The sequence below is a fragment of the Centroberyx affinis genome, unplaced genomic scaffold (genome assembly GCF_046629955.1).
Source record: "Centroberyx affinis isolate AG114_WGS23_722 - 3 ecotype Tasmania unplaced genomic scaffold, CSIRO-AGI_Caff_v1 ptg004932l_1, whole genome shotgun sequence".
Taxonomy (NCBI): Eukaryota; Metazoa; Chordata; class Actinopteri; order Beryciformes; family Berycidae; genus Centroberyx; species Centroberyx affinis.
Window position 1 is genome coordinate 72,802 of NW_027282424.1, and position 18,601 is coordinate 91,402.

At 44.6% G+C, this 18,601-nt stretch overlaps 1 protein-coding gene across 1 annotated transcript in view; it reads right to left on the minus strand.

Annotated features, from left to right (window-relative positions):
* Positions 1-1,699: 1,699 nt before the first annotated feature.
* The window catches only part of adamts6 (ADAM metallopeptidase with thrombospondin type 1 motif, 6), a 45,543-nt gene continuing 28,641 nt past the window's right edge, over positions 1,700-18,601 (minus strand). Inside the window, exons 14-24 of the mRNA XM_071545500.1 lie at positions 18,457-18,559; positions 17,200-17,333; positions 14,698-14,821; positions 13,811-13,891; positions 11,882-12,045; positions 10,883-11,021; positions 7,531-7,660; positions 5,565-5,769; positions 5,283-5,459; positions 2,870-3,026; positions 1,700-1,809 (exon numbers count right to left, since the gene is read on the minus strand). Of these exons, the coding sequence (XP_071401601.1) occupies positions 1,700-1,809; positions 2,870-3,026; positions 5,283-5,459; positions 5,565-5,769; positions 7,531-7,660; positions 10,883-11,021; positions 11,882-12,045; positions 13,811-13,891; positions 14,698-14,821; positions 17,200-17,333; positions 18,457-18,559 (1,524 nt within the window). The remainder of the gene's footprint in view (positions 1,810-2,869; positions 3,027-5,282; positions 5,460-5,564; positions 5,770-7,530; positions 7,661-10,882; positions 11,022-11,881; positions 12,046-13,810; positions 13,892-14,697; positions 14,822-17,199; positions 17,334-18,456; positions 18,560-18,601) is intronic.

Sequence of the window (18,601 nt, forward strand, 5' to 3'; positions counted from 1 at the left end):
CTTGACGCTCACTGGAGAGGGGGCGGTCTGAAGCGCCCACTTGATAGCACCAGAAGCCTGGGAAGGCCATACCCTCAGAGCAGGACAGGAGGAAAGGAAGAGGTAAACACAGTACTCCATGGGAATTAAAAAATAAAGGAGGATAAAAGCACCATTGAGTTGGCTGTTTTGTCTTTTGCTGCTCTTCTTCCCTCGGTGAGAGGAGTAGAAGAGGGACAGAGGAGATGAGAGGAAGGGAAAAGAGGATGAGGGGGTAACTCTATCCGGGGGTAGTCTGCAGACCGGATCTGCGTGGTCTGGCAACAAATCCACATTGAATGTGAGGTGTGTGTGTGTATGTGTATTTAGTACTGGCCCTGTACTTAACGCTTATCAGGACTGACGGAGTCTTTGCTTGATGCTGAAATACAAAAATATTATACTCAAGGGATGTTTAATTGATGCTATCCAGCTAGACAAGAGTAGAGTATAGTGACTGCATTGTGATTCCAATGCATGTTACCAAATGACTGAATAAGGTCCTTCAAAATGAATCCTTCAATAGTGAACTGAAAGTCCCTCCATGGGATGATTAGTTAAGGCCAGTTTGGTAGCAATCAGTGTTTCACATGGCCCAGGCACTGTCCAACAATGTCTTCATACTACTTTAGACTAATGGTCAGGGCTGACCGACACTGGGTGAACTTATATGAGAGTGTTAAGAACTAAGGCACCCCTCTTGGGAAAGAAAAAAAAACAAATTGATAAAAAAAAAAAACTCCTCCTATAACCACCTAGTATTTTCTGGTCCTTGATTAACATCATATATAATATACAAATCCTTACATACAGTAAAGTAGCTACAGTTTATAAGGGTTTAAAGTATGTAACTGGTTGTAAATGACTACAGTATGTAAGGATTTACAGTATGTAACATTTTCATTCCAGCACAGAAACATTGAATATGAACGCTATCACATTACATTCCCTTCCATGACAGTAGGCTACTATCTGACAAAAACATGATAGGAGGACAATGTCTCAATGTCTCAACTATGTTTTGAATTGTACAATAAATATACAGTACACTGATGGGGTTTGTCATATGGAAGTATTTGAGCGGTAATTGGCAAAATATTTACACAAAAGTGCACCGAAGCCAAAGTCTGTCTGCCAATAGCACCATCACAGTTGTCCCGAGACAGGAGCCCGACACACAATGAACCTTCAACTCCCATCCCCTCTTCTGCTGAGGAGTCTTCCTCTTCATCCCTCCATCCCCGGGGCGCATCCTCTGTGTGTGATGTGTCCAGCACTTTGGATTCATAAAACAACAAACCAATGACAAGGAGGAAGACTAACAATGATATCAATAATTATTATTATAATAAAAATAACATCACTAACAATAATCTTCCGAGTTCCACTTCACAGAAGTGAAAATTTAAAAAAAAACGGTTGTGTCAGCATATGGGCTGAGCAGTGGTTTGGATTCCACCATGATGGAGGGCAGGAGGAGCAGGTGTGAGACAGGTACAATCCTTACTTCTCTCTTCTCTTCCCCCAGTGTTTCTCTGTTTGTCTCTCTTCCACTGGTCCAGAGTCTTTAGGTCTTCCCTGCTTTTTTTTCTCTCCCTTTCAGTGCCGTCTCAGCCTCCCTCCATCGTTCTCTCCGTCTCCCCTTGCTGCGTCTCTCTCTCTCTCTCTCGCACTCCGAGGGTCAGTGTCCCTGGCACGTCTTGCAGCACATCTGTCTGAAGTACGCACGGCTGCAGAACTTGAACTTCAGTACCAGTGGGCAGTAGGCCACTTTGTTTACATCTTTGCATTCTGGGGAGAGAGAGGGGGAGAGACAGAAGAGACAGAGGGTTTAGTTAAAGACAGATGATGCAACACAAGCATACAAGGGAGCAGTTTTAATACACTTTCAAAAGAATTTCCTGAATGACTAATAATAACAACTACTACTATACCTAATACCTACCTAATACCACTATACCTAATGGCTACACTGCAGTAAATGCAGTGGGTCTCTCCTTTTGATAGGTGACCTGTTATACCAGGGCTGATGAAGCTCCCTCAGGCTTCAGCAGAGTAATACTCTGCAACTATACTTGGACGCAGAGACTAAGACTGAGACAGATCCTGGCCTCATTCACTAACCGGGCTGCCTGCCATCCCTACGATACACACACGCACACACACACACACACACACACACACAAACTGCTTGCTGGACAGGCAGTACTCTAAGTGCCTTATCACGATCGGAGTGTCTTCCCTTATTAGGCTTTGGCCCCTGCCTTCACAGAGCCAAATGAAACGAGACGTTGCCTCACTGCTGTCCGTAAAGGAACAATTAGCCTACAGCTAATCCCATTAGCCAGCCTGTAAACGCTGCTCACGTTTTCCATTCAGGCTAATCGAAAGGCCCTTCCCCATGCATCTGAATAGCCATCCATCATGTGTAAGTGTATATGGAGGGTTGAGCTGTTTCGCTTTGACCGAGCGCCAACTTCACTGGAAAGATTAATGTAGCTGGCACAGTTTAGGGGAGTGTGTCATCCAAGCATGTTTAGGTCATAGTAGAAGAGTGAAGATGAAGATAGAGACAGTTTATAACCTTTTCAATTGCTGCTTTGTGTGAAACCAATGCACAGACAATGCGTATTCACATTATAACATCTGCCTCTGCATTTTGAAGTAATAAGCTATAAGTTTGTAGTGTTTGTAGTTTGTAGAAACCTGTCTAGTCTCAAACCTGTTTCTGCAGGAGTGTGATGAAAACTGCAAGTAGCCAACTTGTCACGCAGACAAGCCGAGCCAACGCTATTAAAATGTGACGGCAGACAAGTGTGTGTGTGTGTGTGTGTACGTGTTGTCATCTCACCGTCGCCATTGGAGATGGGCGTAGCGTCACACTTGCTCTCGCACTGCTGCATGGTGGTGGGCCGGAGGGACTCTGCACACTCATTGGATGGCTGACCCGTGTAAGACAGACACTGCACCGTCCGCATCTGCTGGCCCAGACCGCACTGCGCCGAACACTGGGACAGGAGACATCGGAACAAAACATTATTCATGGGAAAGATATTTAGTGCATGAGGAGTGTCTCTCCTCTGTGACCCTGAGTGGTGGGCAGAGTGTCCCTTTTGCCCCTAAACAGACACACTAGCCATTCTGAGTAATCCCTCCAAATACACTGCACTGCCTGATCCAATCAACCAATCAGCAGGCACAGAGGCAGGGAGCGGACATGGCCCGCTAGAGTCACCTTCGCCTCTCGCCCTTTCTTCGTGAACTGATTAGACCGACTGGCTGTCAGTGACCGTGTTTCCCAGCTAGCTTATCTAGCAGTTAGTGCGGAGTGAGTTAAGTTGACATGGCCGAGACTCAGACTTCTAATTAGAGTTACCAGATCTGCTGTTGCTCTGTGAAGAGGGCACTAAGTTTTTCTCCGTACAAAAAAAAACAAACCAATAAAAAAAGGAGAGAGTAAAAAGAAACAGACAGACATTTTGACAGAAAATTGCCTCTTGTTTGGCTCTGGTTGACCCGTTTGGCCTGAGGAATTTCATTCTAATTCTTTCATGACAGTCTGACTAGCAGCTGAGCTATACTAGTGCACTGCAAGAGGCTAAAGTAGATCACTTCAAATGAAATTACGAGGCCAAGACAACAGTTCTCTTCAGTCTTCTGTCTTTTGGATGGATGTTCTCCCAGCACAGCTCATACTGTTACATACAAACGCTTACAAATAACCAACTAATCAAGTGTTCTGCTTACACCGAGCAAAACAATAGCCGTGAATGAACTAGATATCTGTGCGGCCATAAGTAAGCTTACTTTGGAAGCACTAAGACACAACACACCTGTCAGCCACCGCTGTGTGTGACGCGAACCCAGCCGTCGACAAATAGCTGCCCCCGTTGACCAGAGAGCTACCAGGCTTTCCGTCACCTTCAATGAGCCTCTATGGAAGCCTCAGATCAGTGGGCCCGCATGTCATCCCTTCCCAATTAGAGAGCCTTTATTAGGGCCCGCTGCCGGCCATGACAGATGGTGTACGTCAATGGCGGGACTTAAGTGGGATTTGAACCAGTGACCTTTTGGCCTTGGGAGACCAGGGACTCGCTAGCTGGCAAACAATCTCCCCTTTCTGACGCTTAGGGAGCCGGCCAGTGAGGGACAGGAGCAGAGAGGGCGAAGCTTGTAATTACGGCCAAAAAAACAGACAGAGGTGGGGGAGGGGGGGGGGGGGGGGGGAGAGAGAGAGAGTTACAAACACCTCTCCGGTGCATGAGAAAGTGCTGTGTAAGAGCAGACCACAGCTGTGCTCCGTGAGGCATTAACCTTGGCAGGGCCCCTCTCTCTTTGATGGACAGCGCCGGGGTTATCACTCGGGTCTGCTTCGCTTATGAGGGTTATTGGCACTGATAGACTTGTAAGCACCGTGTATTGATGTTTGCGGGCGAGCGCACATGTGGCCGTTATGAGAAGAGGCCAGCAGAGAGCCGTGACCTAGACTGCCTGACTCTTAGCCTCTGACTCCTGACCTCGACAACACCAGAGCCGCCTGGAACCTTACCATGACATCACCTCAAGCCCCCCCCCCCCGTCTAATCAGAACACCAGGCATCAGCGTGTAGGCATGGCGACCAAACGCTCCGCTGCACCATCCTCCTCTAAACATCAGAGTGCACACTGTTTAGAATTCCCCTTTACACTAACTTATCATGAATTGCACAAAATAACATGTCATACTTTTTTATAGATATAACTTTCTCTGACGCACAGTTTTTGGCATTCCCTTATCAACACGAGCCAACTGCGCTGTAAAGTGTTCAACAGCTTTGCTGAGTGCACTAAGTCTTCGCGGGGTGAGCCTGAGAACGCTATCCCTTTGGTCTTCCTCTAAAAGCGTGTTCCTGGAAGTGACAGAGAGGCCTTGTCTGAGGTAGAGATAAACTTCAAACAGCCGGGAGGATATTACTGCCACTGATCACACACTCCAGGCCTGTCCAAACACTTGCGCTACGCACACACACACACACACATACGCGTCACAGGCTTGCTTGGAACCCCAGGACATCATCCAAGTGTAAATTATATTGACCATTCACCAACACATGGAATCTATCTGTTGCTTCTTTTTCCTATTACGCATTCAATCGATCTCTTTAAAAGGATTATACTGCATACTGCATTTGGAAGTCTCTTGAGCTCCAGCCCATTGAAATTGTGCCTTATTTAAATATTTAATAGCCATTCTGTTGATGATTTGAATGAGGTACTACTCTTACCTGTCCCCATTCCCCAGGGATCCAGCGAGGAGGAGGACAGCGTCCTAGACTGCAGCGGATCCTGACCGGGGGCTTGTTGTGGCTGGGGCAGTGGGCGGGGGGGAAGGTCTTGGTCAGGTCGCTGCTCTTGCACAGGACGATGCGGTGCTTGAAGCCCGGGCCACATTTAGGAGTGCACTGAGGACACAGGACAAGTGGGAAGAGCAATTGGGGGGGGGGGTGTCAATTTATGGCCACTCCATGAAGAATTAAAGGAGAGGAAGAAGGGAAATATTCTCTCACCTCTGACCAATCCAGAGTAACCCACTGAGGCGGGCAAGACTGATTGTTGCAGGACTCTCGCTCGATGGGCCGGTGGGTCAAACAGTGGGTGTCCTCCAACGTCTCCTCCTCGGCAGGGCCAATCTTCCTGATGCATAAGACCGTCCTCGTCCTCATCCCTCCGTCACACGTCTTCCCACACTCCGACCAGTCTCCGATAAACCACCTGGAAGCGTGAAACGGATTTGCTGAATCTGTTTGGTACAGCAGAACCAAAGCTAACACCGGGCTCCAGCCTACACTCCATATGAATTTGGTCACTGCTGTTATTCTGTGTGCCGGTGTTATGCTCTCTGTGGTGACTTCATTCTTCGAGTTGGTCAGTTAGTATTATGTAAAAATACATTATGCAACATTTGAGTGACTCTGTTATGAAGTATAGCATTGAAACGATGTCATACTGCAAGAGTGACCTAATTTTTAGTATAGCTAGACAAAGAATTGTAATGATATGCAAAATTATGACTGTGCTAAAACCAACTTGATCACATGTCGAAAATATATTGTACACAGCACCATCACCCAATCAAGAATTCTTCTCTTCTTCTACCAGCATTTACTCAAACATCATGAAAACATGAATGACGCAGATTAACTCTTCTGACTTGTAACCACTGTGTTGCAGAGTGAGCGTGCTTTAGCGTCTAATGCCATGCCATGCCAGGCCAGGCCAGGCCAGGCAAGGCCAGGCCAGGCAAGGCCAGGCCAGGCCACTGAGTTGCTGACTTCCAAAAACTTGACTCAGCCTCCAGACCTCCAGAATTAATATCATGAAACTGTCAAGACAACAGTCTCGCAAACACATCTAGCCCCTGAGATATCGCAGCAGCAATCCACTTTACATCATAAAATGGAATGTATACAGAATTAACAATGTGTTCAAACATCTGTGTCAGCTTTCATCACTTGAGCCCATAAAATCCCGGGTATTCTAAAACAATTATGTTTACATGATCTCCTTCAGACAGCATTTCCTGAGACCGCAGAAAGCGTGTTTGTGTTCCTACCGGACAGAAATGCCATGTGTTCGCTGTAATTCGATACACATACGTGCGCTGCAATAGCCTTCAAGTGCTAATTATCACAACAAATGAGATACTAAGAGACTGCATCCACTGAATGCAGAGGTGAAAATAAAAAACACAAGAGTGTGGCCTAAACGTATGAAAACACATTAGCACTTATACAGTAAATTTAGATTATTAGATTGGCCAATATCCAACTGCAGGATCTCCCACTTGCACAAGCACACACACACAAACAATTGGCAGATGCCTGAAACTCATTAGCCCAATGCATTTAATTCCTCTTTTTCCAATTTGCTGTCTCAGACGTGATTGAACTCTGTCTGGCCATGCTCTCAGCTGCAGTGGAGAGGCTAAGCACATTTGGCCACTGAACACAAATACATATTCCAACCGTATACATTATATTATCCCTCGAGGGTTCGTAAAGTAAACTAGCCAATACAATTAAACACAGGTGGTCATTTTCAGGGGGTCTTAGTTTTGGCATAAGGCAAACACTGAAAATAGTTAACATATGAAGTTATAAATCATTGCCATTTTATTTTAGTATTTTCTTCAAAACACATTTTACAACTAGGGCTCCTTGAAGGCAAATTAATATCACCAGTCAGACTCATTTTTATGGAAGATTTTTCTTTCTAGGGCAGTGAATTATGATGAAGGTAAATACTTGCACAGGTCACTAAAATGGTTCACAAATAAGCTGTGATGATAAAAAAAAAATGTGTAATGTCTAATGTCAGAGTCTCATGGATGGTCCAATTCTAAATGACAATGAATTTTCTGAATCTGTAACAAGCTGGAGCCAAACTGTGTGTGTGGACTACATTAAGACCAGAACAAGGAGGGTAAGCTAAGCTGCAGAGCAGGCAGTGTGGGGCCGGGTCAGTGTTACGTACTCCGGGGGGCAAGGCTCAGTGTTGCAGGCTCTCTGGTTCTCTGGAGGTTTACTGTCTGGGTCGCAGTAGCTGTTCTGCACCACCGAGTTATCATCCAGCCTCTTACACACCACCTCCTGCTTCTGGGAACCTGCGGGACACAAGCGACACAGACATACAACACACACACACATCAACCAGGGACATATAGTATATAGAGCTCAGCTGATCTTGCACGTTAAACACTTCAGAAACATCAGAGCCAGCCTTTATGTCAAGTGCTGTGTTCGGGCGGAGATGGTATCACTTTCAGCCTGTAGTAAATCCAGACGTGTAAATTCCTTATTCTTTGCAGGATATCTTGGCAAATCACTTTTACAGAGCAGAGAGCTCTTTACTTTGGCTTATAATGGAGAGAGTGAGGGCTACCGTATCGGTGTCACACCTCCCACTGTGTGTGTGTGTGCATGAATACATGTGTGTGTTTTTATGTGTGTGTGTGTGTGCGTGAGATTGTAAGCGTGTGTGTGCATGCGTGTGCGTATGCCATACCATCTCAGAAAGGGTCTGTCTGGACCCTCATGGGACATATCCCACACCAGACTTGTCTGGCAGATGTAATGAGATATGGATGTGTGTGTGTGTCTGTGCGTGTGTGTGTGTGTGTGTGTGTATGCTTGGAGTATAGAAAATCTACCCATCTGTGCTAGTGCAAGTGAAATATAGTTTGCAGGAATAGTGCTAAGCATGGGGTAAAAGAGCTTCAGTTGTAAGGCTGTCAAAAGGTGTTTTTCAAAGATTTTATTACCACAGTGATATATTAAACAACACTTCATGATTAGCTGACCTAGCTATATTGAATGGGTGTATGATTAAATAACTCTTATGTTTTCCTGATTTAAAGCGCAGCGCGGTCAGAGTGCGGTAGGAGACACACAGCAGACACAATTAGATCATTTGGATCAACAATACAAAGGCATGTTTACGACACTGGAATGCCATGTGTGCTTCCCCATCTAAGGAATAGCTGCAAACCTCTGCTGTGGACTTGAAAGTCCTTCCTCAAAAAAAAAACCCCACATGCTTATTCAGTCATGCTTTTGCAGAATATTACAAACCCTTCCAGGCCACGCTTGACAACTGGGAAGAAACACTATTTATTGTTACATGAAACCCATTGCTTTTGGGCTAAAAGGTTTGGTTTAGTCATTCTTGAGGCCATGGTCAACATTTCACTGCGGTTTTAGACTCTGAATATTTGACTTTGTAGGACAAGCGTTCTGGAATAGCGACCAAATCGCTGTGTGCCCAAGCGGCGCTGGTAAACCAGAAGATATACAGAGCGGCCCATTCATAGAAATTACACCATATTCATTACTCTGGCTAAAATATGGAAAACATACATATTGAATTTATTAGAGGCTGAATCTTGAGCTATAAAGTAATGATTTTGGAAACCCATCTCAAATTATGATACTGGGTTTCCCCACACCACTATTCAGCATTTGTGGAATTATTGGTCGGAGCAGATTTACAGAATGACACACACACACAAAATACATATATCGAATATTTGAGAAGGTTAGAGATATTCAAAAAGAATTAAAACACCCGCAGTGTGTTATGGCATTCAACACCAAAATGCTTGGATTGCTCTTTCTCAAAAGGCAACAGGCCACTGGAGCTCACCAGAGGGTCTAAACTGAGTATCCAGTATTCCTCTCTCACAGAATAATAAACTTTAATAATAACTGACTTTATTTGTATAGCAGCTTTCAAAAACACGGCTTACAAAGCACTTTACAGAGCAAAAAATGCCCAAAACAGGACAATAATAGTAAATAACAGAGAATTAAGAATCTAAGAATTGTTACAGAAAGCTATTTTTTTTTATAGAAATTGGTTTTAAGAAGAGATTTAAAGGACTGAATTGATTGAGCTTGACATAGTTATAGGAGCTCTAATGGAGAACGCTCAGTCTGCTTTGGTCTTCAGTCTAGACTGTGGAACAGACAAGAGGGCTGACCGAGCACCTCAGGGTGCTGTCTGGCTCGTAGGGAGTTAAAAGGTCAGCAATGTGGCTGGAGGCCATGCTGTGCTTTAAATGTAATCGGTCAAATCCTCGAATCGATTCGAAGTCTAACAGGGAGATTAAACTCGGGGTGATACGGTCTCTACGCTTGACACCGGACAGAACCCTCGCTGCAGCTTTGTGGACGAGCTGCAGACGTGGCAGAGGCATTTTGGGTAAGGCGGGAGTAGACGGAGCGGCAGTAATCTAAGTGAGAGGAAATAAGTACGCAAATAAATGCATGACCTTCTCGAAGTCAGCGGAGAATAGTGGTGGTTTAATTTTTTTAATAGTTCTGCGGAAAGCACGACTGCACGGCCCATCTAACCTGTATCAAAAGTTAAACTGGAGTCAAAGAACATCCCAAGGTTCTCAGCTATAGATAAAATACCCCGTCTGCTGGAGATTATATTCTGACAGTCAGAAGGACTCAGGAGCAGTTACAGCTGGGTGTCGTGTGCATAGCAACGGAGGGACACATTACGCCGCGGGACAATATGGCCGAGGGGCCGCATGTACAGGGAGAAGCGGATGGGGCCTCGACAGGAGCCCTGAGGGACTCCGCAGGTTATGACTTGGGAGGAGGAGGAGGAAAAAAGCCTGAGCCAGTCTAGTGCTGTATCAAAAACGCAGGCAGTCAAGTACAGCTGCGTGGTCAACTGTATGAAATGCTGCACTGAGATCTAAAAGAATTACAAAATATTTGATGGACAGCAGTATGAAGCAGCGAAAAACCAGATGGGAATTTTTCAAATATGTTATTAAAATTCAAGAAGCTGTGAGAAAATAATTTTCTCGATGACTTGAGATAAGAAATGGAGGGTTAGAGGGGAGGGGGAGGCCTCAGAATTAATAACTTAATACATTAATAACACTAAAAAGCACCCTAGAGTTATGGCAGTTCTTAGATATCATCTGGACTGATTATGATTAAAAGATTTGGTACGATTCGTGAACTCAGAGGCAAGTACACATGAATATTAAAATCTCCAAGTAATAACACTCTGGCATACTTAGGTATAATAACTGACAGAAGTTCAGAGAATTACTGAATAAAATTGTCCTTCAGCTTATAAACTAAAACACACAGTCGAGGGACTTGACCAGTGATTAAAAAAACATTTAAAACAAGATTTGTATGTGACTGGGAAACCCCCAATCAGCGGGTTGCTGCCTCAATCAGTGGGGCAGAGTCTCTGAGTCTCTGTGCCCCAGCCAAGTTTCTGTGGCCATAAAAAACGTCCTAGTGCTAAAATCAAGGCAGGCACGAGACTCCTCCAGAGGAAGAGCGCGCCGGCTTACCTCCGGCACAGGTGGCGGAGCACTCGGACCAGGGCAGGTGGTGCCAGGAGAAGCCCACCTCGTTGTCCCCGCTGCCTGTGCGCTGGATGGGCACGTTGAACTTGTAGCGTATTCCCATGTTCTGCTCCTGAAGGAGAACCTGTAGGAGTGAGGAGAGACATTGACCTTCATTGCAGTCCACTTCAAGGACATCTGAAAACAGAGAGTTTGGGAGCTGACTAAAACAACAGTCTTTCTTTTTTTCAATCTTCATCCATTCATTCTTTAATCAGAGTTTATTTTTGTGCCCTTTTTTTTTTTTTTTTTTTTACTGCAGCTTGAACAGTCCGGATCAGTGTGGCTGTGTGGTGTTTGTATTAGTGTATGGGACGCAGAGCGAGACCAAGGGAATCGGGCGCTGCTTTTCAAGCCACAAAGGAATGGCTGGTGGTGGAGCGGCCAGTTGCTTGTCTATTCCAGTGGTGCTGTGTGGTCTGGTATTTTCAGCATTCATGTCAAGGCAGAAACCGCTGTGGTCCCGAGGGCCATTGCGTAGTATGGCAAGCAAACGCTCGGTTGTCTCACATCCGCACACAAGAGCTCGCACACAAACACACACAAACACACACAGAGACACTTGTCATGACACCCATTAAAATGTACGTGCGTTTGTACTTCAGCGTGCTCGAACGCGCCCCCGTAAAATAACACGCGCCCTCGCCAAATCCAGTGACAGTGTGTTTATACTTAGCCAAAAAAGGCTTTTCAATATCCACATATAAATAGCTTTTAACCCCAAACCACTGGCTGAGGGTCACCTAAGGTTTGCACCCAGATGTTGGGTTTATGTGGACTGAGGCAGACAATAGCCATTCAGCACAAACAGCACAGAGCTTATGGGTTTTCCAGACTAGCAAATAGGTACTGTAACAGCAAACAGCAAGAGAAAAGCCTCGTGAATATGACAGTAGTGACACTTACACCTACAATGGTTTTTAAAGTGCATGTATTATGTATTACCATGACAACCAGGTTTTCAGTGGTCGCTCCCAGAGCCTCTAAGGACTCTGGCTCATCAGAGGGTCTCTTGTAGTGGAAGGCTGTCCCTGCGATGTCAAACTTCCTGGGCCAGTCGATGGTCCACGCTCCGTTGATATAGTAATCATCCCCTTCAGATTTCAAAGCTGGGTAATCACAGAAACAACAGACACATTTAAAAAAGCTGACAGCTGAAATGAAAAGCAGACTACTCAGGAACGGTAGCTAAGACAACAGGTGGAGGCAATCCTTTGGTGTGATGTCATCGCCATCATTCATTTTCATCATCATCATCTTCAAGCTCCCTGATGTCATTGACAACTTTCTATCCCTTAATAGACACTGAACAGCACTTACAGAAACACACACGTACGCCTGTACGCGCACACGACAAACGGACACACACACACACACACACACACACACACACACACGTACGTCTAACTTAGGAGGAGAAAGAAAACACACACACTTCAGGTGAAAGCTTGGACGAAGCTCATGAATACCATTCTCTCCGGTCGTCAAAACAAAGGTTGGTCTCCAAGCACAACAGATCTGAAAATATCCTCTTTCTTCAGGTTGAAATGGGGCCAAATTGAGGAGAAATGATCCAACCACTCTGTACTCTATCTCCCTGGCTCGTGCTTGCAGAATTCCCTCTGCAGCATTTACGCAGATTAGGTGAACAACAGTTTACTCGTCCTCAATATATTACAACGCGCTCTCAAAAATGATGCGTCATTTTCAGCACATCTGTGAGATTTGTTTGTGGCCAATATGCATTTGTTATAATAACAGCACATATTGGCACTGTCACTGGCAGAAGTTGTGCTGAAAAGTAACGCAAACGTGGACTGTCTGAGTGTAAATTATACAAGTCTTCACACAAGCAGAGCAGGTGCATATTGGAACTCCTAAAAGCCATCAGCCGACTGTGCTTGTTTCACATTGTCTCACCTTAACAGATAGCTTAAATTTCGCCTTAATAGAACGTTAAAAATGCACACTATGCTGACCTAAATAGCGAGGACTCACACAACGTTAGAAAGAAAAATATTCCCTTTATCACTCGGGTCACACATGACATTCATAACAAAGTTACAAATTGCTTGGGAGGGAGAATCAAGTCCGTATAATAGCCAAAATTGCACTCTTTAAACTTTGATATATAGACATCATATCCCCCATAATCCTGGTGGACCAAGCAGCTGTCACCACCGCGCTATAAATCTGATGCAGCGCTCCGTTTCAAAGTGTGACTTAAGCCTTCCATCAACGCCATCAGCTATAAATTCAACACACTGTCACATGTCTCTCTCGTGTTAATGGACGGGCCCAGAGCAAACCTAATTGAATCCGGTTGTTTGATTGTTTTGATTCTGACGCTGCCAGTGTTGCAAATAGTTTTTGTTTAGTCTGGAACTGAGTGGATGAGTCCGGTGCCAGGACTGCCATTACACGTGCTAGATTCAGGGAGTTTTATAAGACAGCCGATAAATAACGCTGCTTTATGGCTTCGCGTCAGGCAACGGGAAATAAAACCGGCGGATGGCATCGCTCGGCTTTGCTCTCCGCACAGAAGACGCAAGGCAGAGAAGAAGACGCAAGGCAGAGAAGAAGACGCAAGGCAGAGAAGAAGACGCAAGGCAGAGAAGAAGACGCAAGGCAGAGAAGAAGAGGCAAGGCAGAGAAGAAGACGCAAGGACACAGAACCGAACAGATAATACGAAACAGCTTGACGTCCCAAATTGCTTGACATTATTTTTCACACTTCGCGGTGAATTACAGCTCAGGGGGGGGGGGAATTGATAGTCAAGAAATGAAGCGTGCAAAACACTTTGAAACGTGCATGTCCCTGATTGTTATTGCGATTACGAGGGCGGCTTGAGCATTTTGGAGGCCATCACTTACCGATATAGTTCTTGGACATGGCTACTTCTTTGATTTCAATGTGGACCGAGCCTCTGGGTATCTGAACCACCTCCATGTAGCCTGGAAGAGAAGGCCGGCAGTCGTTAAGGCGGGATTTTTCTCGGTTACACTCAATACTGCGTTGCACATGACATGTTCTGCAACACAACAGGAGCAAGAAGGTTATATGTCGCACATATAGAATGAGCTCCGGGGTATCAAACGTGATCACCGAAAAAGGACAAAGCCATCCCGCAGGAGGACAAAACAATTCCCTCCTTCTCATACACACACACACACACACACACACACACACACACACACACAGTATTTTTAGATGGTTTACTGGCCATACCATAGAAGGAGAAATATGTTTTCTCTCTCTGTCTCTGTCTCTCTCACTCTTGCTCTCTATAGACTACCTCTGGATACAGCCAACATGAAGCCCTATCTCTACTCCTGCTCCCTTCACTAGATGATGTAATTAATAGGACGATATTGTGTTTTGATCTATATTTTGACAACATAATTCTAAATACCCCAAAACATGATTCCTCATCCTCTATCGTTGAAAAATACACATTTCAGTGAAAGACTATCCTGGCTTCAGGATCTTCTGGCCGTCGGACAAAAGCTGCTTTGCCAAGAGGACAGCGAGTTCCTGCGTTTTACTTTCTCCAGAGTTATCCCCCAGAAAGCGACTTGGAATTTGTCGCGTTTGGTCGCCACACCAAAAACACACAATAGGTTCAGGCTGTATACTCTCTGGAGCTCATCCGTTCACACTGAATTAATCCAGGTCCACCCAAGCTCATCAGCGGTGGGGAAGAGAGAGCCGTCAGAAGCCCGCTCTCGTCCCCGGGCCATAAGGGACAGGTGTGTCTCACCTCCTCTGGGCAGAGACTCGTTGAACAGTCCCTCCGTGGCTTCGCAGGTGCTGCCGTCCCCTCCGCACACGCGACACCGGTCCTCCTTGGCGTCCGATCCCAGGATGTTGTCACAGCCCACGTGCTGCGAGGACAACAAGGAAGATTCAGCGAACGGGACATGAGAAAAAAGCACCGGAGAAGGAATTGAGGAACTGAGGAATGCACAACACCATTTGATATAGGTGGGACTTTTCACACACTTTCACGAGGATGCATCAAGCCCACTTCTCTAAGCTCACAGTCTTATCAGCTGTGTGTTAACGCTGTGTGTGTGACCCTGCGCAATACAACTGGGAGAATTACAGTTGTCACCAGCCTTTCTATTCCCTCTTTGGATCTCCCTCTCTTGCTCTCAATCACTTTCTCTCTCCTCTCTCTCTGTTATTTGTAATCCCCCCCCCCCCCTCTCTCTCTATCTCCCTCTCTCCCTCTCTCTCCCTCTTCGGCACATGTGCACAACACAGCGGTTTGAGTGTTTCTGAAAGCTCTCCAAGCAGACGGTGTTCCAGAGATTTATCACAGTATGGCAGTTAACTCAGAGAGCGAAACCCCTGGAATAAAAAGACACACTGGATTCAGGCTAGAAATAAACCTGTACTTGCTCCTTTGGTAGGAATATTCCACCTCTTTGAATTCTATTCCCAGTAAAATACGCACTTTAAAAATAAATATATAATCAGCGTAATGTTGCGGGCATAGACGCTGTATTTTCACGCCAAGCAGGAATCAGTTTGAATGGTCAGATAGTGTCAAAGCAAGTATTTTAGTGTTATTTCAAACAGTTGCACACACACACACACACACACACACACACAGACATACACACACACACACACACACACAGACATACACATACACACACGCACACATCTCACTGTACAAATGCTTTTATGCTCATAAAACAAAGACAGCATCAAATGCCAACTCCTATTAATAAACAAGTGATTTTGTCTTGCTATTATATCGTACATTTAATCATTATTTAAACAAAACAATCAATTGTAAATCTGGCATGTGAATTTCCTGTTGTATTTATCAAAAGACAATCCTGGTCAAGGCTGCAGAGCGCTGATAAGAGTCAACAAGACAAATGCCAGTCATTCATTCACAATCAGCTGCCAGCAACTCAAAGGCTTGATTGTTCTATACTGTGAATGGTGTATTTCTGTGCTTTGGCAGTCATGTTTACCCAATCAGTATCTAGTAAACTATGCTCTCATAGATAAAAACTGGCACAAATACTGAGGAAACACTTAGGCCAGCAATATGTGACTCAGCTATAATTTGACTGTGAGGGACGAGATCAAATGTCAGGACCCCGCTGAGTCTCGTGTCGTGGCGTGTAGCGTTTTATTCATTTCTCATGAATTTGTTTTCAAATGTGTTATGTGAGGGTGGGAATAATGGATTTTATGATGTTTTTCAAGTAATGTAGTAGGGTTTTTATTGGTTGCAGTTGAAGAATGAGTTTTCACATGCAGAGAAATCCTAATAGGCACACAGTACCAGCTAATATAATGTCGCAAACCTGCCTGATTGGAAGCATTGAAACGACTCAACTGATGTGCTAAGTGGAGCTAATCTGAAACTATATGAAAATTAAAATGCAATAACTTCAAATTTAACCACTCAATCCAAATCAAACTTTGACAACGTCTTCATGAAACATTCTTGATCACGTTTAAATGAATCTCAAAATATTGAATTCCTATAATAGGGCCCCATTCATATTTTTTCTTGTCTTTCTTTGGCTACTGTATGGAGAGCTACAAGGATGTACTGACAGGTTATAGACTGCATTTCAAATCATACAGCATAAACCAAAACATCATCACTGAATTTCTAGCCTTTTTATTGATCCTCTTGGCTCTGCCATTACGTTGTCAAGGCAGGTGGTTAAGAACTAAATAATACACACATGTGCAAAGCATCCAGTTACAGCATGCAAAAAGTTGTTTTCCAAATTTCCAAAAAGCTATATATCAAATACAGAAAAAAATCTTTACCTCAAGTTCATCATTCAATATCTTAATATACAGGATTCAGTCTGTAACAGTGTTCATTTTGTCAAACAACCCCATAAGCTACTTATTTTCCTTTAAAACGACCAGAATTTGTCTTCATTTTGTGTTATCTATCATTTTATATAAGTAGTATATAAGTACTGTTTTGGTGGATATCATTTCCAGTGTTGGATATATAACTTTAGAGCAAAACTCTTCATATCATATCAGTGCAGGAATTTAAAAAATATATATATTGAATATGGATAAAACTCAACAATTCCACAGATAAAACTCTTTCACCTTTATCACACAAAGTACTTAAAGTAGTTATTTTCAGAAATTTAAACCATATATAATAACCATATTTGATCATCTGGATTTTTTAAAATATTATTTTTAAGCATTTTTGCGTTTATAGACTATATTGTGTATCTCCCAAGCGATGTTCCCTTACCTTGCACTCTCCATTGATGCAGATGTCCAGAGAGTCGGCCTGGCATCGCGTGCCATCGATGACGGCCGGGGAGCGCTCCGTGTAGAAGTTATAGCCCTCTGCCAAGCAGTTCAATGCACAGGGCTTCACACCACCTGGATCACACACACAGACAGAGAGGGTCCATAGTTGAGAAATTAATTAGACATAAGTTCTTAACGAGGCTTTGATGTGACCCCAAGCAAACAACAAGAGATAAAACGCTAACGGTTCCCATCATCCATTCGTATGGTTTAAGAGCCATGAGAGAGAGGGGTGTGTAAACATGTATTTGTCCTGTCAGAATATAATTAAGTTTATGCCAATGATAAACAATAAGTAGAGACCTTCAACCGTTCAGTTTTGTCCCATGACATGCAGCCAGCTCTGGGATCTCCTTTTCCAAATTGTTGATAATAATAATCATGTGGAGGAGAGTTAGCGGCGCTCAGATCTAAACCCAGAGTGTGACGTCACTGTAACACTGTAACACTGACACCAGCAGAGACAGCAGAGGCTGCCAGCAACAATTACACTGACATCCACACATACTGCAGGTTATCTGCTGTTTGACATGAGAGGGTCACAGCCCAGCAGAGGGCTGTGAGTGAGGAGGGAAGGGATTTGACAAAAGAGACCCTTATGTTGAGTACAAACTTAACATCTGCCTTCTCTAGACCTAGTTCACTTTACTTTGAGCTGTTTGTGTTTTTAGTTAAGCGGATCTACTCCATGATCTGTGGACATCGAGGAGAAAGGCAACTCGGGGAGAGAATGGCACGAGGCCTATACTCCTAAACTCCTGCCAGTAACTGTGGTAGACCTATATAGACGGTATTCAACACCTCCACCCATTCTGGCATGGTCAGATAGCGGTGATCCAGAATAGACCAAAGAACGGACCCGATGGACCCAAGTCCTTCCTCTAGGAGACTCTCGACATGGGATCTATCAGAATGCCAGCTCTCCCAGGTTGGACGAGCAGCAGATCCAAAAGACCAGAGGGTCATCAAACACAACACACAGTCTAGAGGAATCTGAGGAATTCTCGACCCATCATCTCTTCCCGCTGTTGGTGTTAACTGGGTACACAAGGCAGGCCGGCCTGCAGGCTGTCATTTGTGACGCAAAAAAGGACGACTTGGCTTGGGAGGGTTTCAAAGCTCATCAAAAGTCCACAGGCCATAATAAAAAAAAGGAGGGATTGAGCAACGGACATACGAATTATTCTGAACTCACCACCAGTGTAGGGCTTCCAGTTGTAGTACTTCCCACGGAAAGGCATGCTGTCGAAATCAGCGCACTGTTTCTCCCGGAAATCACGAGATCCTGCGGGGCAAGCCTGCAAGACAAAGACGGGAAGTATTTCAAAATTGAGACGCTT